This window comes from Xenopus laevis, chromosome 1L (assembly GCF_017654675.1).
Source record: "Xenopus laevis strain J_2021 chromosome 1L, Xenopus_laevis_v10.1, whole genome shotgun sequence".
Taxonomy (NCBI): domain Eukaryota; kingdom Metazoa; phylum Chordata; class Amphibia; order Anura; family Pipidae; genus Xenopus; species Xenopus laevis.
The window spans coordinates 57,252,568-57,277,393 of record NC_054371.1 but is presented as its reverse complement, the minus strand read 5'-3'; the positions used below and the strand labels follow the sequence as shown (position 1 = coordinate 57,277,393).

The 24,826-nt window shown below is 38.4% G+C and overlaps 1 protein-coding gene across 1 annotated transcript in view; it reads left to right on the top strand.

Annotated features, from left to right (window-relative positions):
• Positions 1-2,053: 2,053 nt before the first annotated feature.
• The window catches only part of LOC108719606 (guanylate cyclase soluble subunit alpha-1-like), a 35,513-nt gene continuing 12,740 nt past the window's right edge, over positions 2,054-24,826 (top strand). The window contains exons 1-4 of the mRNA XM_041589389.1: positions 2,054-2,699; positions 7,959-8,020; positions 14,088-14,191; positions 20,698-21,404. Of these exons, the coding sequence (XP_041445323.1) occupies positions 2,436-2,699; positions 7,959-8,020; positions 14,088-14,191; positions 20,698-21,404 (1,137 nt within the window). The 5' untranslated portion in view covers positions 2,054-2,435. The remainder of the gene's footprint in view (positions 2,700-7,958; positions 8,021-14,087; positions 14,192-20,697; positions 21,405-24,826) is intronic.

Genomic DNA, 24,826 nt, shown 5'->3' with positions numbered 1-24,826 from the left:
ATTGTGCCAAAGCTTGATGGTTACAAAAATGGTCAATAATAATTACAGATATTTTTATTAAAAAGCATTATTTCCCAACTGTACTGTACGGTTCTTTGGCACAGTATGCCATCAGGAAAATGATGGTCATTGCAGAAATAAATTAACAAGGATTAAAAGGATATGGGGATCTTAAATTAGCCCAGTGAGAGCAGGGTAACGGCCCTTATAACTTTGATTCCATCTGGAAAAAAAGGAGATAAATGGTATAAACTGCATACTTCTCTGTCTGTGAAAAGCATCTCATGTAGGGGGTAGTAGGCTTTCCCAGATACTCCAGTCTCCCCTCGTTTTCCCGTTTTGTCCCTACTTGTTTTCCCCTTCTGATGATGACATATTCAGCAAGTTCCAATAGTGGGGGAGCAATAAGGATAGCCTTAGGGACAGGCTACAACTACCGAACAGCAGAAGCACAGACAATGTTAAAGACATGAACCTGCCAAAAATGTAATAATGCAGCCCTCCTACATAAGTTATAATACTAGCCAACATAACTCCATGAAGCCCAGTGCCTTTATAGTCACAAAACTCCTTTGTTACGTCTTATATCCTTATAATCTACAAGATGCCATTTTACTATGCACCATCTCCCTAAATTGGCTCCCTTAAGTGCCAAATTCAGAACAAGATGTTTATAACTTAAAGGGGTTGTTCACCTTTGAATTAACTTTTATTACGATTTAGAGAGTGATATTCTGAAACAATTTGTAACTGGTTTTCATTTTTTATTATTTGTGGTATTTGAGTTATTTAGCTTTTTACTCAGCAGTTCTCCAGTTTGTAATTTCAGCAATGGTGCTTATTCCAGCACTGCCGCTCTATGTACTGGTGGTGGTTTTATTGAGTAGCTGAGCATCCTGGGAGTTCTGGAAGCAGAAAAGGGGGAATAACAATGCCAGACTTTGTTGTGCCTTACACACTGCACATATTTAGGGGCAAATCTATCAAAATGTGAGTTAGAGTCCATCACAGAAAAATCCACCCGCTTTCATTCCTATGGCATTTTTTTAGAAACATATTTATCAAATACTGAACTTTAAAGGAGAAGGAAAGGCTTGCAGTACTTGGGGGTGCCAAATGTTAGGCACCCTCAAGTGATTGTATTGACTTACCTGAAACAATTTTTTTAAAAACTCAAATCGAATTTTAACTATTCCCTAGTCAAATTTAACAAAAAAACTCTCGAAAATTCAAATTTCAAAATTCCAATTTTCACTTCGACCCTTGATAAACCTGCCCCAAACTTTACCCATTGTAAATAGAATTTAGAATAGAATTCTAAAAAGACAATAGGAATGAATAGAAAGTGATTGAAGTTTTCTGTCACATCTCACAGTTTAACAAATCTACCTATAATCTTTGGCCACATCATGCCTTTGGTAATCAGAATCTGAAAATGATTTTACTTTCGCCTTCAAGCGAGGTATGGTAACATGGACAATGGTATGTCAGTTTTGGGATATGGGTTGTGTGGCTGTAAAATGGCTACTTCCCAAGCAAAACAGACATTTTACTGGTGTGGCTCCCACCCAAAGGTGCCAACTACAGTAACAATGTCCTATGCTGTGAGTAGGAAATGCAGGGCCAGAACTAGGGGAAGGCAGAGTAGGCGGCTGCCATCATTGAGGGGCGCACTTTTAAGGGGATTTTAAAGGCTGTATTATGGATGGCTGCTGAGCTTGCTGGTACAGGTACAGGGGGCAGTAATATAAAGGAAAAGTTTCATTCATTAATGTGTTGTACATTTTCTTGATTTCTTTATTTAAAAACCTTCATAGTACGGAGGGAAATGGTACGGGGGGGGCGCTGATTGAAGGAAAAGCACTTATATACTGGCCAGTGGATATGCTACTTCTAACGCTGTTGCTGAGTACTGGCTGTCATTGTGAAATAGAAATATGTCACTGTACTTTACAACATATGACACAGACCCATCAAAGTTCAGTTACTCCAATAATTTAATATATATATATATATATATATATATATATATATATATATATATATATATATATATATACACACACAAAACAGGGAAGGGTGAGCAACCAGACAGCCAGACAAACAGACAAGAACCTGTAGCCTGACAGGGAAACACTTTCCACCTTTCCCTTCTCCACAATCCTGGCAGAAAGAGACAGACGAGTCTAAATGCAGAGTAAGTGCAGGAGGGTGGTCTGTCCCTGTGGCTCAGCATGTGCGGGTGCCTCCCCCATGTCAGAGAGCTCCTCTCCGCCCCTCACACTCCAGCAGCATTCATTGCTCTCCCATACAGTGGCTTCAGCCTGTGTCCCAGATCTCTGAGCTGCTGCTCCTCTGGAATTGTTGCACCAAAGCAGAACCTGTGAGGCTGTGGCAGCGCAAGGGGCGTCTGATGAGCGGCCAGTGTGGGCACTATGTTCTGTACCAAGCTGAAGGAGCTCAAGCTCACAGGGGAATGTCCCTTCTCTTTGCTGACACAGAGTCAGGGCTCAGAGGAAGGGGATGAGGAAGTATCGGCCACTGCTGCTGCTGCTGCCTCTCTCCCAATCTGTAAAGAGGTGGGTGAAATCAGCGCCCCGGGCAAAAGAGAAGATGCCCCCCCACAGAGGAAGACCAGCCGGATCCGGGTTTATCTGCACACCTTGGCAGAGAGCATCCGAAAGTTCATCTTCCCTGAGGTAATTGCTGCCCCACTCTGCACAAACTGCTTTATACGCACTCTTGTTAAAAGAAACAATACCCCAGGCACCTGCAACCAACCGGTTAATCCTTTTTTTTGCGGGGGGGAGGGTTGTTTTGAAATATGCTCAGGATTATTTGGCTAGAGAAGAGTGCAATATAGGAACCCTCCAGTGCTAGGCATCATGTCATGGGTCATTCCAGCTATACAGCAGAGGGGAAGGAACAGGGGGTGGTTTAGTCCTGCTAAGAGGATCAACAAGCAAAAGCAACAGGCTGAGAACAAGTGAATGTGCTGGCCTCTTGCTTATTGAGCTGTTCATCTGTTCCCAGGAATAACCATATCAATAGCAGCTTGTGAAACAGCATAGCAAGTGAGAGCTGCGGGAGCTCCTGCGATGAGACTTTTGGTTCCCATAGACAGGGGCATCTGATATAAGATATATGAGGCAGGGCATTTTAGCATCATTAGTGCTAAGACACTTCACTGGATTGTGGATGTGCATACAGACTTATACAGTGCTTGTAGTTAGTGCAGCATTTCACCTACAATAATAGTTCAGGAGCTGGAAAAAGTGCTTGGGTACCATGGGTATAGGGACAAGTGGTAAAGGGCCAATACACAGGTGCTCTCTGTCTGAGCTTTGCACTGGATTAATATAAAGGTGGTAAGTACAGGTCTTCCTTGTACCTGGCATTCTCTGGCACTCCTTCCTAGTATATACTGAATAATGCAAAATTATGTGCCAACTATATAGTGTGCAACACTAGGTATGCAGCGCCGCTTACATAAATGGGCAGAAATCTTTGTACTCCGTTTTGTGAGGGCCAACTGGTGTTCCTGGGGGTGGAAATCCCAGGCTTTACAGAGCATAAGGCAAAAAAACCCAATAATATTAAGGGAAGTTCTATGATATAGACACACACTTGTTCTATCACTCTCAGTTTGGCTTTAAACCTGCTATCTGGCAGCTAAGCTCACCCACCCTAGCAACTAGTCATTTATCTGCATAACCCACAGGACCACAGGAGAATGGCTGGTAAAGTTTTAGTTTAGAAAACCCAAGTGTTTTAAAAATGTTTTATTTTAATGAATATAAAGTTACTTGTACAGTTTTATTGCGTGGGAGTTAAACCCAGACCCTTGCTAAATAAAATTGCACCCCTCCCCCATGTATAGTTTTTTGATGGAGCTATACTTAAAATAATTCATTTGCAATGTTTAATTTACATTGTAAGAGTCACAGAGCAGCTTTAATAATAGATATTTATATATCCCAAGTGCATATATTTTTGTTGCCGCCGTTTGTAAATTACAAATTGCTTTTATTGCAATTGGGGGGCAAATCCTTCTACATTTGAAGCCACGTGTAGCTTGCTCCAATGGAAACAATGAATTCTATTTTAGGCAGCTGCAAGTAGCAGCATTTTTTTTTTTTTAGAGAAAATGTACATTATCTTTATACTTTCTTAGCCATGGAATCATCTCCAGCGTTGACTTTTCTTGCCAAGCGAAGCTCCGCTGCTGTTGTTCTCAGCTGTTGCTGGGAAAATTGTGTTTCCAGGTCAGCTCTAAGGCAGAAAATTGCTTTCACGATATAAATGATTGGATTGAACTGGGTAAATCTGGTTTGATTGCCAGTGCAATGATGCTCCCCGTGTGTCCTGTACATTGTATCATGTTGTGAAACACACTAGGCAGAAATGTGTACAAGTTTCCCACCACTTACTCTCCTCTATCTGAACACACACGCACACATTCCGTCAGTTAATAGAGCTGCTCGTTATGCTTTCACATACTAATGAATTATTCCTAAGGCAGATACAGATACAATACAATGCCATCGGTATATAAGCACTCCAAAGAGATGTGTGTCTTCATTAGAATAAACATGCAGAAACGCTTTCTATTCCTGCAAATAAAATTAGCCTCATTTAGCGCTGTCTATGGTCCAATTTTAAAATTCTAGTCATTGTGAAGGACCAGCTTATAGATGGGTGATCATATTTGATATCCAGTAAAATTAGCCTTGCAATAAACAGTGTTTATGAGGCACCTTTGAACAGACAGGTTCATTGTATAGCTTGCATTAAAGGGCAAGATAACCCTAAAATAAAAATTTGCCTAATAAAAGAAAACATAATTATAAGCAACTTTCCAATATACATTTATTAAAAATGTTCAGTGATTTTTAGGTTATTTGTAAAAAAAAAATAACATTTGCTATTAAAAGAAGCATTTGCTTAACTCCTGCTTGTTACTTTTTAAACAATGTTGCAAAAGTCTTGGTTCCCCAGCAAAGTCAAGTCTGTTAATCAGCAGTCTTGTCATTGTATGAACAGTCTTAGCCATCAAGGCAGAGAATAGAAAGGGACAAACAAACATTACTTGCAATAGCAATACATTAACCAGTACATTAAAAACCGTAGACAATATGAAATGAATGTATATTGCAAAGTTGCTTAGAATAAAATATTCTTTTATTAGGCAATTTTTTTATTTTGGGGTTGACTTGCCCTTGAAACAGCTTTCAGGAGTTATTCAAGGCATATGTTGACAATGTAAGTGCTCTTACACATGGCCGTAGGCAGGTGTAGACACAGTCAATTATTTGGAAGGGGGCTGTACTCACACAGACGCATGTTTGCGCCGAACGCAGGTGAAATGCAACATACTGCGTCCCAACCTGTGTTTGGCGCTTACATGTGTCTGTGTGAGTACAGCCCCCTTCCAAATAATTGACTGCGTCTACTCATGCGCTCCCCTGCGGCTGAACGGAAGAAAGCGCAACGCAGGTGAGCGCAGGCAAAAACGGCCTCGTGTAAGAGCCCTAATGGATGGGCAGCGCAGTATGCAGATACAGAAAAAAAATTACAGTATAGATTTGTAATCTATAAAAGAACGCCTAAATGCATTTTACCCTGGTGGCTGCAGTCAACCCTTTTTAAGAAATTAAATTTGTCAGCGTGTGAGCCTGTTTAATGACTTGCTAAAAGGAAACAGTCAGGATGTAAATGTTACTGCAGGTGGGAATCAGTTCCACATTTAATGGCACTGCAACAGAAACAAACACAAGTAGCTTTTTCGTGGGATACCAGGATAGAAAGCTTCAGTACTGGCAGAATGCAAACGGATTCTCTGCAGCTCCCATTGAATCCCAGATGTCATTGTCTTTGTATGTGGGAAAGCTTTGGATTGTGGGAGCGGTGGTTACAGAACAGCTGCAGAGCTTGACTTCTCTGCGCCAAGGGCACTGAATGTCACCACTGGAGATGAGCAAATCAGTCGGGCAGAATGTTAATGTGACCTGAATCACTGCCACTTGCAACAAGCCAAATCAATTCACAAATTTGTTTTCTGCATTGAATGACATCTTTATTTGTATTGGATTCTGTTTGAATCTACGTATAGAGTCTGCTCCAAGAAGGGATAGCTTTATGCTTAATCCTAATAATAGTTTACTCACTTTGAGATATACCAACATAAAATTGGTATTTTAATGCAATATTTATCAGTGGGTGAATGTATTTGATAACTACCTCTAAACATCCCATAGGAATCCATAGAGAGTGGTGGCATTTTACTGTGGTGAGCTCTACTTTTACATGTTGATTGAGTCTCAGTAGGATAACCTAAAATTATTTTTTGCAAGACTACAGCAACATTAGTTTGCCTCTGTATGCCAGTATGTCTGTTGTATGGCAGCCAGAAGGGGAGCTTGTATGCAAACACAGCACAACATCATTACTGCCACTAAATACAAAAACAAGAGCATTCTCTCCCTCTTAAAGGAGTGGTTCGCCTTTAAGTTAACTTTAAGGGGCCGATTCACTAACTTCGAGTGAAGGATTCGAAGTAAAAAAAACTTCGAAATTCGAAGTGTTTTTTGGGCTACTTCGACCATCCAATGGGCTACTTCGACCTTCGACTACGACTTCGACTTAGAATCGAAGGATTTGAACTAAAAATCATTCGACTATTCGACTATTCGATAGTCGAAGTACTGTCTCTTTAAGAAAAAACTTCGGCCCCCTAGTTCGCCATCTAAAAGCTACCGAAGTCAATGTTAGCCTATGGGGAAGGTCCCCATAGGCTTTCCTAAGTTTTTTTGGTCAAAGGATAATCCTTCGATTGTTGGATTAAAATCCTTCGAATCGTTCGATTAGAAGGATTTAATCGTTCGAAGTCGAAGGATTTTAATTCCCAGTCGAATATCGAGGGTTAATTAACCCTTGATATTCGACCCTTAGTGAATTGGCCCCGTAGTATGTTATAGAAAGGCCAATTCTAAGCAACATTTCAATTGGTTTTCATTGTTTATTTTTTATAGTTTTTGACTTATTAGCATTCTTCTTCTGACTCTTTCCGTCTTTTAAATAGGGGTCACTAAAAAACAAATGGACTGTAAGGCTACAGATTTAGGGGCAGATTTATTAAGGGTCGAAGTGAAAATTCAAATTAGAATTTTTGATTTTTTTAGGTCAAAACTCTTATATTAAAATTGTGAGTTATCCAAACACGATTTGAGTTTTAATTTGAATTTCGAGATTTATCATACTCTGGCCCTTCAAGATCTCAAATTCGACTATTTGCCACCATTAAACCTGCCGAATTACTGTATAAGTCAATGGGAGAGGTCCAGGGATCATTTTAGTGAAGTTTACAGCCTTCCTGACATTCAAATCAAAGTTTTTTTTTAACCCAAATTGAGTTTTTTTAAATTCGAATCAAATTCGATTCCAGTTTTCGTTAATAATTTTTGGTTTAAATTCGCATTTATGGACGCTAAATGGATGGTTTAGCTTCACATGAATTCGATCCTTGAATAATAATCTGCCTTATTGTTATTGCTACTTGTTATTTTCTGATCTTTCTATTCAGTTCCTCTCCTATTCATATGCGATTCTCTTATTCAAATCACTGCCTGGTTGCTAGGGTAATTTGGACCGTAGCAACCAGATTGCTAAAATAGTAAAGTAGAAAGCTAAATAACTCAAAAACCACAAATAATAAAAAATGAAAACCAATTACAGCTGTTCTTAGAATATAACTCTCTACATCATATTAAAAGTAAATTCAACCCCTTTTGTGAGACCCAGAATGATCTTGTCTGGAGTCCTGTAAAATCTTCTGCACTTTGTCAACATTTCCAGCTGTAATGACAGACCTGTGTCTCTTACGCCTGCAAGAGCAGCAAAATGCACCTTTTTTTTAATAAAAGCCATTAATCACTTTGTATTTTCTTTTTTTTTTGCAGTTTGACAGACTGAATCTTGCTCTTCAGCGGTCAATAGCAAGACACAAAGTAAGCGCTAGCAGGTAAGCAGCATTTTTCCTTGGCAATATTTGCATTGACTCATGTCTATTAACATAGAATAGGTAGAACTTGTTTGATTCATTGCACCGGCACAGGAGAGATCTTGAATATAATGTGCATTCTCAAATTCTCATCATATGGTCTGGATAAAAATAGACGTTTCTAAGCCCCCCTAAGGCTGCAATCACTGACCTGTCTGTCAAAACAAGCTAAGAGTGAACATACAAAGGGGAAATAAAGGCTGTATGACAACTACTTGGTATTTTGATTATCCTTACACAATACACAAACAGCGTGTTCCTTATAAATGAAAGGGATACAGTATATCTTGTAATGTCTACGTTTCAGTGTGTGTTCATGTAACACTGTTCTGGCATATTTTGATTGCTTTTCATCTATATTTGATTCTTAATAATTCCTACAAGAATAATTCTCTAACAAGAAGGAACATAAGTACTGGTATAAGTAGCATGTTACAAGATTGCCAGCTGTTACAAAGCAGAATTGTACATGATATGGAAAACCAAAAATATTATAATACAAATGAAGTGTTAAATGACATTGTAGATTTGATATGTGTTACGCTCTATTAACACTTTGTAGTCATTGCCGCAAGAGTGAGAGCTGACTATTTGTAGCTGCCTCGTGACACTGGACTACAGATTCTACAGCCAAGCTCTGTATGGAATCGGTTTTTAGTAGGGATGCACCGAATACACTATTTTGGATTCGACCGAACCCCCGAATCATTTGTGAAAGATTTGGTTGAATACCGAACCGAATCCTAATTTGCAAATGCAAATTAGGGGTGGGAAGGAAAAAACATTTTTTACTTCCTTGTTTTGTGACAAAAAGTCAAGCTATTTCCCTCCTGCCCCTAATTTGCATATGCAAATAAGGATTCGGTTTGGCTGGGCAGTAGGATTCGGCTGAATCCGAATTCTGCTGAAAAAGGCTGAATCCTGCCCGAATCCTGAACCGAATCCTGGATTCGGTGCATCCCTAGTTTTTAGTTTGCAAGTCAGCTGGAAATCATTTATGTGATATTGCCATATAATTAAAATATTGTCAGAATTTTTAAAAAAATTGTACATAAACCGCAGCTGAGAGGCATGTCAGGGGATAGGGGGAATCACAGTACCTCTAGTACTGAATTTGGGAACAGGACCAGCCATACTGTATGTTGTTGGTAGTTTGGAGGATGTTAAATACAGATAACGATACAGGATCCGTTATCTGCAAACCTGTTATCCAGAAAGCTCCAAAATATTTAAACATGATTTGTTGTTTCTCTGTAATAATAAAGCAGGTTCTTAATATAAGTAATTAAAAAAAAAAAACAACTGGACTTGCTGGGTAATTATTGAAGACATTTCACCACTCATCCGAGCAGCTTCATGAGTGGATGAGCTTGCTCAGATGAGTGGTGAAACATCTTCAATAATTACCTGTTTTGTTTTTTTAAATTACTTATATATACCATGACCTGGATGAATGAAAATCTTCATAGTCATAAAACAGTACCTTGTACTTGATCCAAGCTAAGAGATAATTAATCCTTATTGTAAGCAAAACCTTAGGCTTATTTAATGTTTACATGATTTTCTAGTTGACTAAGGTATGAAGTTCCAAATTCCAGAAAGATCTGTTATCCAGAAAACCTAAGCATTCTGCATAACAGGTCCAATACCTGTAACAAGTGCAAATATACACAGGTCTATACAAATTAATTGCCTATACAAATTCTAAATTTAGATAGCAAATACGACTTTTAGCTGTGGAACATGCAGTAAAGCTCTCTAACATATAAGTATATGCAAACACAGGAGAAACACAGACACACAGAGAAACACAGAGGGAGAAGTTGCAAGCAGTAGACAACGAGAGGGATCTACGTAAATCTAAGTCTCATAAATCTCTCCACTGTGCGTCACTACCCAAGTTGTATAACAAGCACTTTCACCATAAATATATATATTTAGAAGAAGAGTACTTTCCATATATATACTGTGACTTATACTAAGGAAAACAAGTAGTTAATACAGACTGTAACTGCATCAGACATAACGGATAACTTGGGAGCTTGTCATGCTCTGAATTACGGTAACGTGAAAATCATGGATTTTGACATTTATTTATATTGTTCTGGAATGAACTTGTAACAGAACAGGCATTGTCTTGTCATATGGCATAATGGCATACATACACAGACATGGCAATAATTTGCTTAATTACATGATTATATATTTGTATCACTGCTTGTTTCTAGCTAGGCCAACATGGACAGCTTCGAGGCATCAACTGCATAAGGTCACTGTACTATCATTTACACTAAGGGGCAGATTTATCAAAGGTCGAGGTGAATTTTCAAATGAAAAAAATTTGAATTTCGAGCTATTTTTGGTGTACTTCGACTAGGGAATAGTCCAAATTTGATTCGATTTTGAAAAAAGTAAAAAATTCCAATATCGAAATTCGACTTTGACCATTCACCATCTAAAACATGCTGAATGCTGTTTTAGCCTATGGGGGACCTCCTAGAACCTATTTGGAATCAATTGGTGGAAAAACGTTGAATCTAATTCGATCGAATGCGCTATTCCTTCGATTTGAACAATTCGCATTCGACCAAATATGGACCTATTCGATCAAAAACGGACCTATTCGACCAAAAAAAACTTTGACTTAATTTCGGTTGGTCTTTTTGAATTCAAATTTCGACCCTTGATACATATGCCCCCAACAGTCACTGTCCAATGTCCAATCAAAAATAAATATTGTCGGAGTGTAAGCTGCTGTTTCTGTCAATTCTGCTATTCCCATTGATTATGCAATACCTAAACATGTTCTTATTTGTAATAAAACAACAGTATCTTGAGCTTCATAGTTGCCGTGTAGCAATGGTGGAAATTGAAAAAAGGCTATATAGCACAGGTTAAATAGTGAATAACAGAAACACTACTATAGTTCATATAAACAAGCTGCTGTGTAAGAATAGCGGAAATTGAAAAAAGGCTATATGGCACAGGTTAAATAGAGGATAACGAATAACATTATGTTCTACAAATCTTATCTGCTGTGTAACCTCGCCTTTTCTCCTTTGAATGGCTGACCCCATGGCTACACAGCAGCTTATTTATATAAACAATAGTTGTTTCTGAAGCAAATCAGTTTTACCAGTGCAGGGCAACACTGCATTATATTTGTGTCACTTTAGTAGCTGTTGATGTTACTGTGCCTTTAAATGGCTTTCAGTAGACTTGGTGATTCAAATGATGTTATAACGAAAAACCAAGGTGCCAAGCATTCTGGGTCAAAGATCCCTGTACTATAAAACTTGTACACCTATTATTTATAATATTTGATCAAGGCTACAAATTCATTAAGTATGTAATACTTTGACAGCATCAGCCCCACATTTCACCCTACTTGGCATTTATGTTGTCATCCCCCCATCTTCATTTTCAGGTCCTCCTAGAGGGACTAGTCCCACTGTGGTCACCCCTCCCCCCATTTACATTTTCATGTCCCATTTTTGGGAAACCACTGATCTAGCATAATCTTTTGATAATAGAGAAGAAGTCTAAGGGCTCTTACAGACAATTTTTTTTACCTGTGTGTACTCGCAGGTTGGGACGCAGCATGTTGTATTTTACCTGCATTCATCGCTTACATGCGTCTGTGTGATTACAGCTCCATTGACAATAATTCAGTGCGTGTACTCCTGCGATCTCCTGCGGCTGAACAGAAGAAAGCGCAAAACAGGGGAGAGCAGGTAAAAACGCTTGTCTGTACAAGCCCTTACGGTGGTGATGTTTGGTCATATTTGATGCAAAAGCCATCTTAAATGAGAATCTTCTTTGAAGTAACATGTGGTTATTATTTGGTATGCTTGGCATTATTAGAGAATACAAATGGTCATGTATCTCTACCTGTAAAAAAAGTTTAGCAAGCGGTAATATATATATATATATATATATATATATACATATGAAATAATATTTTTATGTATTGTCTGCATCTTCCAGAAATCTTATTCAAAAATTATTCCTTATAACTAATCACCTGATTAAAACTATACCCCCAAATTGAATACTTAATCAACAGTTTATATCATATTAAGTGGCATATTAAAGAATCTTACCTGGAATTTATATTTAAGTAAATATTGCCGTTTTACATTTCTTGCCTTGAACCACCATTTCTTGATGGTCTGTGTGCTGTCTCAGAGATCAACTGACCAGAAATACTACAACTCTAACTGTAACAGGAAGAAGTTTTGAAGCAAAAGACAGAACTCTGTCTGTTAATTGGCTCATGTGACCTAACAAGTATGGTTTGTTGGTATGTTTGTGTGCACTGTGAATCATACGATCCCAGGGGATGGCCTTTATTTTTTAAAATGACAATTTTCTATTTATGATTACCCAATGGCACATACTACTAGAAAAGTATATTATTATGATAATGGTTTATTTACATGACGCAGGGTTTTACATATGAGCTGTTTTATGCAATATCTTTTTATAGAGACCTACATTGTTTGGGGGTATAGTTGTCCTTTAAGTGATCTCCTACCTGTCCCAATGGCTGTTGTTGGACTATAACATTCTGCATTCCAACAACAACCATTTTTGAGTAAAATTCATTGTCACAGTGGGACAACTGGCCAGGCACCATCACATCCCAAGGTCTACTGCTGAACCATTTAATGCCCACATACTAAGCCATTAAAGATCTGTGCCTCCAAAGATGCCACAGTAGCTCTCCATCTTCTTTTCTGTTCATTTACTGCACATGTTCTGTGCTGCTTTCGATTTACTGAGCTCAGGAACTGACACACAATATACTGAATATATATCCTATAAGTGTAACAATATAAGGCTAGTTAGTAAATAATGCAGATTATTGGTACAGCTAGCATCAGAATTTAATAATCAGTCCGATAAGCATCAGTTTATATGACAATGCTTAGCTTCGCAAAGCACCTGGATCATAACTACAGGTATGTGACCTGAATGCTTGGGACCTGGGGTTTTCTGGATAAGGGATCTTTCCATAACTTGGATCCCCATACCTTAAACCTGCTAAAAATTATATAAACCCAATAGGCTGGCTTTGCTTCCAACGAGGAGTCATTTTATATTAGTTGGGATCCAGTACAAGGTACTGTTTTATTATTGCAGAGAAAAAGGAAATCATGTTTTCAAATCAGAGGTCCAGTATTTGTTTAAAATGGAGTCTATGGGAGATGGCCATCCTGTAATTCAGAGATATGATTCTGGATAACTGGTTTCCGGATAACTGATCCCATTCCTGTACCATAGACTGGTTCAGTATATAAAATATGGTATTACTAGGCATGGTTTAGTTCTACTTTAAGCTATATTCAATATTTAATGGACTTCACTGCATGGAGTTCTACTAAAACAATTAGGATACTTTACCTATTAATGCTATGATATTCTCTTATTTCTAAGGGGTAGATTTATCAAAGTGTGAATTTAGAACTCACCACAGAAAAACCCACTTTCTATTCATTCCTATGGAATTTTTAAAAGCATATTTATCAAATGGTGAACACCATTGAAAAATATAATTCTAAAAATCCCATAGGAATGATTAGTTTTTCTGTGGTGAGTTCTAATCTCATATTTTGATAAATCTGCCCCTAAGTGTTCCCTTATCTGTAGCTTCAATTGTATCGTTTCCATTTCATCTAAAATCAGCTACAAGTTGTGGACATGATCATTTGAATATTTTCATAAGCTTTTTGTTTTTAATCCTGGCGGATACAGCCATAAGCCCCCAACTCTAGTAAACAACATAAAAAACATTTATAAGAGGAAGAAGTTCACACCACATCCTAATGAATTTTGTTGAATCTCCACAAATAAAAAGTCTTCTAGTGCACCTTTCATTGTTATGTTTGTTGGGGGGGGGGGGTTTGATGACTTTAGTTTAGTCGTTAAGATTATTATAGTTTGAGAAACAGATGTCTTACATAACCTAACCACAATACTGAAGATACAGCTGAGTAACTTGTATTTGTGCCAATTGTTTTCGCAGGTCAGCTTGTTCTAGTTTTAAATTGCCAAGTATGCCTGTTTGTGGAAAAACTGCAGAAACTGAAAATTTTGAAAACATTATTATTGATCAGTCAAATGCAGCAGGTATGTATGTATATATGTATGTGTATATTTATTTATAGTGCTATTTTTATATGCACACTTCACATTTTTATAATACAGCAATGTTACAGATATTTATATGCAGTTACAGAGATTATGCTTCATGTGTTAAAAGACACTGGAGGAAGGATGTCCCTGCTCCACAGAGTAGAGTCCTGCAGCGGGTCGGGTACCCGTGGGTTACCCGCAAAAACCTGCGGTACCCTGCGGGTAGAAGTTCCGGGTTCAGGTATAGACGCGGGTTGGTGGTTTTGCGGGTCGCGGGTCGGGCTGTGGATCTTCTCAATAGCGATTTTTGCTGATCAAGTCTACTTCCTATGATGTCACTTACGGTTTACAATGACAGCACTTCCTGATTCTTGATGGTCACCGGGTTGTGGATAAGGTACTTGCGGGTCGGGTAGCGGGTCCAAATGGGTAAGAATGCAGGTTGCGGGTCTGGGTTGCCGATTGCAGGTTGCAGGTACGGGTCGGGTACGGGTTCCAAAAAATGGACCAGCGCATGACTCTACCACAGAGTTCATAATCTAGGTGGATAGGATAGGATAATATGTGCTGCTTTTCAGAATGGTTGGTGCAATGGCCCATAAGCGCCTGGGCTGGAATTTTTAAAGGGGACCTGTCACCCAGACATAAAAAGCTGTATAATAAAATGAAACATGAAATCCAAACTCTATTTTTTATGAAAGCATTCATAGATGTTTTAAACTCATTTAAACATCTCAGCTGTCAATCAAATATTGTCTGCCCCTCCTCTATGCATAGAGGCAGGCAATTACTTTCACTTTCCATTCAACACTTCCTAGATGTCACTGCTCTCCCCACATTCCCCCTGTTCTCTTCACCATTTAATTGTGTAACTAGTGCATGGGGATGGACATTAGGTGCACAAACAAGATTCTGAGATGATGCAAGGCTTGCCTGAAAGGAGAAGAAAAGTCGTCTTTCACTTGGGGGTGCCAAACATTAGGCATGTGTCCGTGCATACACGCGCAGCATGCAGGTTACACGCTTGTGCACGTAGTGAGGCGCATTCGCCAGGCCAGGGAGTCAGAGGTCTGAAGGGGGTCCCTGGGCACTGCCATGAGTGCCCTTCCTTTGCAAGCGATTGTATTTACTTACCTGAAACCCTGGGTCGGTGCTCCTATCAGCCCTGGGTTATTCCAGTGAGCACCACTGGTTAGTGGCATAAATTTGTAATTTTCTTTTTCTGTGCCCCTGCCCCTTGCTGAAATCGTGGGTCATCTTCCACATGGGAAGAATGGCAGTTGACCTAAGACTTCACGCACCAGGCCAGGGAGTCAGAGGTCTGGAGGGGGTCCCTGGGCACTGCCAGGAGGGCACTTCCTTTGCAGCCCCGGTGGGCCCCAAGGCTCCAGTCTGACCCTGCCCCCAAGTGATTGTATTTACTTACCTGAAACCCTGGATCGTGCTCCTATCAGCCCGGGGTTATTCCAGCGAGCAACACTGAGCAATCCTCTTCCGGCTTCTTCTTTCTTCAAATTTCTAACATTTCTAACATTTGGCACCCCCAAGTGCAAGAAGACTTTCCTTCTCCTTTAATAACAGTGTTCACAAAATGTCTCCTGCCTGCTTGCTATAATTATAAAGATCGAAGGAAACAAGATTGAAATAATCTAATTTGCAATTGGCCACCTTAAATATGGTTTCTGATGATTGGACACACCTGCCTATGAAGTCCAAGGCTTAACGAGCTAATCCAACCAATTTGGTGTTGCCAGTTATCAGTATTACAATTACAAGGGTACATTTTTGCACAGCCAGTTTTTCACATTTGATTTAATTTCATACAACTGAATACTGCTTCACTAAAAATATTTTTTCAGAAAACACCCCAGTACTCGTGGAAAATGAGACACACCACTGTTATCTTTTTTGTTGAAAGTGGAGTAAAGTATTATGCAGGCTGAGAGGGGTTCCCAAACTTTTTCATATGACTGTAACAGGGAACAGGTTGTCAGATGACAGCATGATGATTCTAGCAGCAGAGTTTGATAAAAAACAAAAGGAGTGGGAAGCTAGAGGCCATTTAGCAGTAGTTTGCAAGTAAATCAGGTACATTTATGGAGCAAAAATAGTATATTCAGTATATATTTAATTAAACTTATATGTAATGGTATAGACTGAGCATACTGCAGTTTTTTTAAATTATTAGGTGTAATCTAAGGTTTTTATTTGGAGTATACTCACTGAAAGACTTTGGTGCTGGCTAGTGGCATAAATTTGTAATTTTCTTTTTCTGTGCCCCTGCCCCCTGCTGAAATCGTGGGTCACTTTCGATACGGAAAGAATGGCAGTTGACCCAATACTTCATGTCAATTGCAGGTCACTTGTCGGCACCCCTAGAGAGGAAGCAGACCCAGGCCTCCCTGCCTTCAGCTAGCCTTCTCACAATGCATTTTCTATTCTCCACACATTTACTCTTTCTTCTTCCCTTTATTCTTCTTAATTATATGGTCTCTTCTTTAGTACCTGTCTCTATTATCTTTCTTTTCTTAACACTCCAAAATAGTCCATGTATGCTGCTCTTCATTTCAAGCATGATGAAAACAAATTCTTCCATGATGCTTGTGCAATGAACCATATTAAAAAATGAGTGAACATCACAAGCCAGAAATAGTAACTATGAATTCCAATTAATTCACCCCTCCAGAGGCAACCATTAAGGATTCTCATTTTCTCCTCCACTTTTAGCCTTTTATATTAACATAAACAGTCTCTGAACAGTAATTCAATTTATGTAGATGATATTCTCTTGAGCTGAACTGGTAGTCTTCTTAATCGTGGTTATGGAGATCATTCTGAATGAGAACTGACCTAGGAAAAATCCATAATATGCATTAACTAGCCCCAGTGGTTATATATGCAACAATTCCAGGGCTCAGTCTAGGGTGTAGTCAGATCCATAGTAATTCTTGTAAACTGCATAGGCCCAGAGAAAAAATCTCAGAATTCAATTTTAAGGCATTGTTTCTGAAATTTATCTTTACTATCCCTCTCTCAGCATCTGTTTCTCGTCATTCTGTCTTTATGCAGGAGTTGGGTGTCAGATATTCATTGACAGTTAGATCCAATATATCTCTTAGGGGGGCTCCTTTTGATTAGAAGATGTATTAGAGCTCACTCTATTAAAATCACCAGAAGTCCTGTCTCTCTACATACAGAATTTGTGCAAAAGGTAGTTATTTTGTTTGTACTGGAACCAGTTATTTGAGTGAGCTCTAATTCATCTGCTAGGAAAGGGAGCCCCCTGTAAATTATATTGGATCTAACTGTCATTGATTATGTGATACCCAACTGCTGCAAGAAAAAAGAATGAAGAGAAACAGATGCTGAGAGAGGAATAGTGAAGATAAACTTGATTATTTCAGAAACGATGCAGAATATATTTAGAAAGTTTCTTATTTCAGTATGATGAATCTTATATTAAATTTCCATTTTTGCTATAGTTCCCCTTTAAACAACCCTTTAAGTTTGGTTTAGCATTTCCAATGTTGTTTATCCCCAACCAGGACTGAACAAACCCCCAACATAATATTTTATGGGACTATAGACTATAATTATATAGTCAGGGAAAAGGTTCCCCTTCACCTAAAAGATCACTACTTCTATTCTATTATTACGACTAATAATGCCAGGAAAGTGCTAAATTTGTTAATATGACGTTGGATTTAACTGTTCAGCCCTAATTCTCCTCTTCTGAACCAATCCATAAAAGCATAGTTTGTCCCCTCAAAATCCTTAAACTATTTTGGTCCTTGTTTATATATGTATATGGGTTTGTGTGCATTTATCAGTCCATTGTTACTCAATGAAGGGGTTGTAATTATAGAGATAGCAGACCCTGCTTGCAAGTTAGGAAGTTTGAACTTCCTACAAACATGCAGTTGCTTTAAACTAGCTAAGGCAGTGATCCCCAACCAGTAGCTCGTGAGCAACATGTTGCTCTCCAACCCCTTGGATGTTGCTCCCAGTGGCCTCAAAGCAGGAGCTTATTTTTGAATTTTAGGCTTGGAGGCAAGTTTTGGTTGCATAAAAACCAGATGTACTGCCAAACAGACCCTCCTAGAGGCTGCAAGTCCACATAGGGGCTACCAATAGTCAATCACAACCCTTATTTGGCACCACCCAGGAACATTTTCCGTGCTTGTGTTGCTCCCCAACTCTTTTTAAATCTGAATGTTGCTCACGGGTGAAAAAGGTTGGGGACCCCTGAGCTAAGGTATAGTGTATCCAACACAACCCCTCCCTGTTCTTCTCCCTTGCTCTCCTCAATCATAAAATAATTGCATTATGTAAGATCTATTGCTTATAGACGCTCTATGGTCTTTAAACTCTAAAGGTACCAATAACACTCAACCACATCATTATCATTTCACACGATTCGTTCATTTCCTTCCTTAATAATGACTAGAATGCTTAATAATACTGAGAGAATAAATGAAAGAGTGAACATGATGCTTTGTTAGCAATTAAAGACGTGAATCTGTTGTAGAGGATATAAGTGTTCCAAGATCCTTAAGCCCAGATTTGATGTTTTAGCAATTACTGTAGTGATGACGCAGATTCCGCTGCTGTTTAAAATATGCAAATGACGGAATGTTACTTTACATAATGTGGAGGCTTAAATCTGTGTATTTGCATATCCTAAACAGATTCAGTTGATTGTAAATCGCTACAGTAGTAATTTTGTTGCCATGCATCCGACCCAATTCTCTAATGTCTAATGACAGCCTGGCACAATGTAACTATGCTCGTTTATGTCACTGTTTCCTTTATTTGTATATTTGTTTTATATTGCTGAGTTAAGAAGTAAATTATTTTACAGTAATACTTACAAGATATAATGGTTTCGTTAAATTCCTCCTGTCTCAATGTGAACAGAATTCTCTGCTGTTGTTGCTGCCCCAGAGTAGAAAGCCCATTCTATACATCCACCACCCTCTGTATAAAGAAGCACGTCTTGATGCATTTTTAAAAGTCATGTTAAAAGGTTTGGACACACCTGGTCGAATTAAATTTTCCGATATAGTCTCTAAGTGGAAAGAAGTTAACAAAACCTCTGCAGGGAACAAACTAGAATATAACATACAGTATTTTTGCACATTTTAATACACAATGATTGGCTAGCCTGGCAGTCAGCACTTAGTAACACCCTCCTTGGCAGAAAGATAGCCCCCCAACCAGTTCTTGTAGCCAGCTACAAGAAAATTTTCAAGTTATATGGCCAGTCTTCGGGGCCGATTCACTAAGGGTCGAATATCGAGGGTTAATTAACCCTCGATATTTGACTAGGAACTAAAATCCATCGACTTCGAATATCGAAGTCGAAGGATTTAGCGCAGATAGTTCGATCGAACGATCGAAGGATAATGCCTTGAATCGAACGATAAAATCCTTCGAATCGAACGATTTGAAGGATTTTAATCTGACGATCGAAGGAATATCCTTAAAAAAGTTAGGCAAGCCTATGGGGACCTTCCCCATTGGCTAACATTGACTTCGGTAGCTTTTAGATGGCGAACTAGGGGGTCGAAGTTTTTTTTAAAGAGACAGTACTTCGAATATCGAATGGTCGAATAGTCAAACGATTTTTACTTCGAATCCTTCGATAGTCGTAGTCGAAGGAGCCCATTCGATAGTCAAAGTAGCCCAAAAAAAACTTTTTTAACTTCGAATCCTTCACTCGAAGTTAGTGAATCGGCCCCTTCATGTTGCAAGTTTGGCAGGATTTAGCCATCTTTAAGGAGGTTATTTACTAAACTCGGTTTTTTTTATTGGTTGAGTTTTTTTTGGGTAAAAACTCAGAATCCGAAAATCAGCCATCTCAAACCTGTTCGAAGTCATGCAGAAGTCAGTGGCAGATGTCCCTTTTTCAATTTGAAGATATCTTGATCTGCACTGGGTTTCGTCCGATAAATAAAATTGTGATAAAATTGTGGATGGGTCTTTAGTTGAGCATAAAATAAACTCATAGCGAATTCAGTGTGTTTATTTCATCACAACATGTTTCGGATAAACATATCCTTCATCAGGTGCTAGTTGTAGGATATGTTTATCCGAAACATGTTGTGATGAAATAAATACACTGAATTCGCTGTGGTTCTCCAGAGTTTATTTTATGCTGATCTTGGAAGTGCTGTTGCCTGGACAGTGCCATTACTCTGTTGAGAAGAACCCCAATACATATTGGAGCTCACTCCCCTACCCACTGGACCACCCAAAATTGTGCAATTACCTGTGTTTGGTTGAGCTTGGTTTAATAAAAATATGAGATAAATTTTAGTTTTAGTAAATAACCCCAAAGTGTATAAAGTGTTATCAGATAGGAACTAATGGGAAACTGGAGATCTTCCTCTTTAAGGCTCTTGTCTCCAACTTTATCTTTGTAATACTACATTAGTATAATCACATACAGATATATCATTTTTCTTTAGCTGAATTTTTACAGTGTCTGTTCGTTTTAGGTGTTCCTGTAGAGCAAGTTAAAGAAACGCTGGGTGATGAACTCTTCAGAATCTGCTATGAAGAAGATGAACATGTATTGCAAGTGGTGGCAGGAACACTGAAGGACTTTCTAAATAGTTTTGGAACCCATTTGAAACAGAGTGGCCAATCCAGAACACTGGAAGAATGTAGTGGACTCGAAGAAGGTTCAATTCTGTGCCTAGAAAAAGACCAAGATTATTTAAATGTGTACTATTTCTTTCCTAATAATATTACACCTTTAATATTACCTGGAATCATTAGGGCGGCAGCATACCTCTTGTTTGAAACTGAAGTAGAAGTGAGGTTGATACCCCACTCTTGCAGTGATGGCAATGACTTTATTAAGGAACCTTACTTACTGTATTCAGTGCAGGTAAAAAACACAAGGCCGTCATTATCGCCAAGCAAACCCCAGTCATACGTTGTAATACCCGCGTCAATCTTCTGCAAAACCTTTCCTTTCCATTTTATGTTTGACAAAGATATGACCATGTTGCAAATTGGTAATGGTGTGAAAAGGCTCCTCAACAAAAGAGACATACCGCGGAAATCCACCTTTGACGAATACCTTGAAATCATTTCTCCTAAAATAAGTTGCACGTTTAGTGGAATCTTGACTATGCTGAATATGCAGTTCATTATAAGAGTGAAAAAATGGGACAGTACAACTGACCAGTCATCAAAGGTAAGAGTTAACATCTAAATAGTACTTCTCACTGATATCCCTTGCCAGACAGACTATGATTAGTGATGGGCGAATTTATTCACCAGGCGCAAATTTGCGGCGAATTTGCGCGATTCGCCGCGGGCGAATAAATTTGCAAAACGGCCGCGAAAATTCGCTGACGAAAGTTCGCCGGCGTAAAAAAAACGGGCGTCAGCATTAAAAACAGACGTCGGCGTAAAAAAATGGACGCCGGCGTCAAAAACAAAAATTTTCGCTGGAAATTCGCACATTTTTCAGCGAAACTGCGCAAATTCGCCCATCACTAACTATGATATGAAAGTATGATTGTGAAATATATTTGTATAATTACAGGAACCACTTTATAAGTGATCTTTTGTTGTGGGGCTTTTATATAAATGCTCAAAACAGCAAATACGTGTGATGTGAGGCTATTTTTTTCTTAAAGAACCCAATGAGGACAGTATTTGTCTTTCATTTATTTGCTGTCTTAGAGATTCATGGAACTAAGAATGGATGATACAACTATGAAAGGATAATACAATGTTATCATACAGATCAGTCCAATATGATTGATGCAGTTGGGGGTTATTTATAAAAATGTCTCATTATATCCTGAAATCTACTCCGACCAAATCCACACAGGTTATTTCCCCTTATTTATCAATACAATTTTCCAAAAATTTCCTATTACTAAATTTACAATTTTTTTGGATTTGACTCCCAAAAACCAAGATTTTTGCACGAAACCCAGCACAGATCAGGATATCTTCAGGACTTCTCCATTGACTTATATACAACCTCCGCAAGTCTGAGATGCCGGATTTTTGAAATTCTGACATTTTCCATCCTTGGGGTATTATAGATCCCCAATTTTTCCCGAAAGTTTTTGTCATTCGTACTTTGATAAATAAACCCCATGGCGTTGACAATTTAATTTTAATGTGTGAAAAATGCATTTATCATGGCAGGTTACCTGTATATCTGTAACTTTGTTATAGGGTTAAGGAGGCCTGGACAAACATTGGACCACAAATGGAGGCTTGAAATCAAAAGGTCTCTAAAACACTGCTCTTTGAGGAAGTTAAAAAGGGGTCACCATGTCAGAATGTTTTGTGTTAAAATGATTGAAATGACCCCGACATTTCCTATAAAGATGGTCAGTTCTTCAGTATTCCCTTAAGAAATTCTTAAATAATCATAAATGATCACTCAAATATGAGTGTGTCATACCCAAAAAAATGCACTTTGGTTTGGTGCGAGACACAGGCATATTTGGCAGTTTCGACCCAAGATAGATTGAAGATGTATCCTAAAGTGATCTGATGATTTTACATATTAAAATAGTAAGTTAGGTTGACACACGTCCATCATGTATAACCTTTTAGGTCTATATATAACCTGCCTAACTGCTAGTTGATCCAGAAGGCAAAAAAAATGATGCCTCTCCAATTTGCCTCAGATAGGGAAAAAATTCCTTCTTACCATAACCCTGTATTCCCTCACTTGCCTAAAAGCCATCCCAACCCCTTCCTAAAGCTATCTAATGTATCAGTCATCAGCCATTTTTTTGGAAACTGTGGCTAAAGCTACAGTCGCCCAATGTAAGCCGGTCATGCATATTAGCCATAAACAGTCATTCTTATGTGTATGATTGAGCAAATCAAGAGACATTTGAAAATCCTTTCTGCCAGTTTCCCCATTGGGTGAAATTAAGTGGACATTGATGGTGGCATGAGCTGAAACCCCCCAGAGGCCTGGAAGCAGACCATTTTTGTGGAAATTGGCCTGTGTTAAGTCAGCTTTATATAGGAGTTCAATTTAAGGAGGTGAGACGGTAGAAGAGACATTTTTCATAAAAAATAAAATTGATTTTCAGCAGACACTTAAAATATTTGGGCCATGTGCATTGTTATATGTATCTAAAACAGATTTAAAATACTGGCTGTTAACTGTGAATGCATTTATCCTTCTCTGTCATTCTGTTATTTGCGCATAAATATTTAATGCAATATGAATTCTTCCTTTCCTTGAGGAATGAAATTAAGACTGCACCTCATTAGTTGTAAAGACATTAATGGAATATGACATGTTTTCAATCTTTGAGTCTCCTGAGTAAATGGAATTACATCAATCTATTAATAACCGTTTTAGAGAGAGAGACATTTGGCATTATTTACACTAGATGATGTAGTAGCATATCTGTTGCTTTGTGACAGATAGATATGTCTCGCCTTATAAACATTTCAAACTAATAAGTGACCTTTATGATTTTACTTCGTGAAGTTATTCTAACAGAAAAAATGAGCATTTTCCTTTACAGAACAGACTTGCAAGTCTACTATTAAGGACACTTTCAGACCCTGTTTTCTTGATTTTACAGTTGCAACATGTTTACAGGAATCCACAATGGAAGGCTGAGCTTGTTTCACTCTTCTCAAACTTGGCACCATATTGTGGTGTTTGAAGAATTTCATATCAACACATAGGGCACTAATGTCTATGAGAAAGCACACAACTTGTTTATCACAGCTATTTTTTTTATCTTTGTTGAAAAATTTGCTCTTGAAAGTTCCAATAATAGACAGGGGGCAATTTTGTCATGGTGGGGCATCTCTATTAGAGGAATCCATTGTAATTCACTGTAAACATAACCACTAAAGAATATATTCAAACAAAATTATTTGTTGTCTTGGAGATTGTGGATGCTTGAAGTGCTGGGTTGGTAAGGTATCAGTATTGCCTACACACACAAATGACTTCTTATGCATATTGCATAACACAGTGGCCTCAAAGTAAGTGCCCATTTTTAAATTCCTGGCTTTAAGACTTAAAGTGGACCCGTCACCCAAACAAAATTATTCCAAATCCTATTTTATCATGTTAGTCAAGCAAAATGAACTTTAATTACACTCTATAAATTATTTGAATATTGTTTCCTTCAGTCTGGGAATTCAAAATTATAGCAACCAGGAAGGAGCCATTTTGTGGACACTGTTATTAAGGCAAGCCTTGCATCACCTCAGAATCTTGTTTGTGCACCAGGGGACAGGGACCCAATGCCCATCCCCATGCGCTGGTTACACAATTAAATATTTTAGAGAGCTGGGGGAATGTGGGGAGAGCAGTGACATCTAGGAAGTGCTGAATGGAAAGTGAAAGTAATTGCTTGCCCCACCTCTATGCCTATGCATAGAGGCGGGGTAGGCAATATTTGATTGACAACTGATATTTTTAAATGAGTTTACAACAGCTATGAATGCTTTAATAAAAAAAAGAAATTGGATTTCATGTTTAATTTAAAAAGGACTTTTATTATACAGATTTTCATGTCTGGGTGACAGGTCCACTTTAAGTCTTGGAGGCATACAAAATGAAGATTCTACTGTATGGAGACATACAGTAGAATCCCCATCTTACGT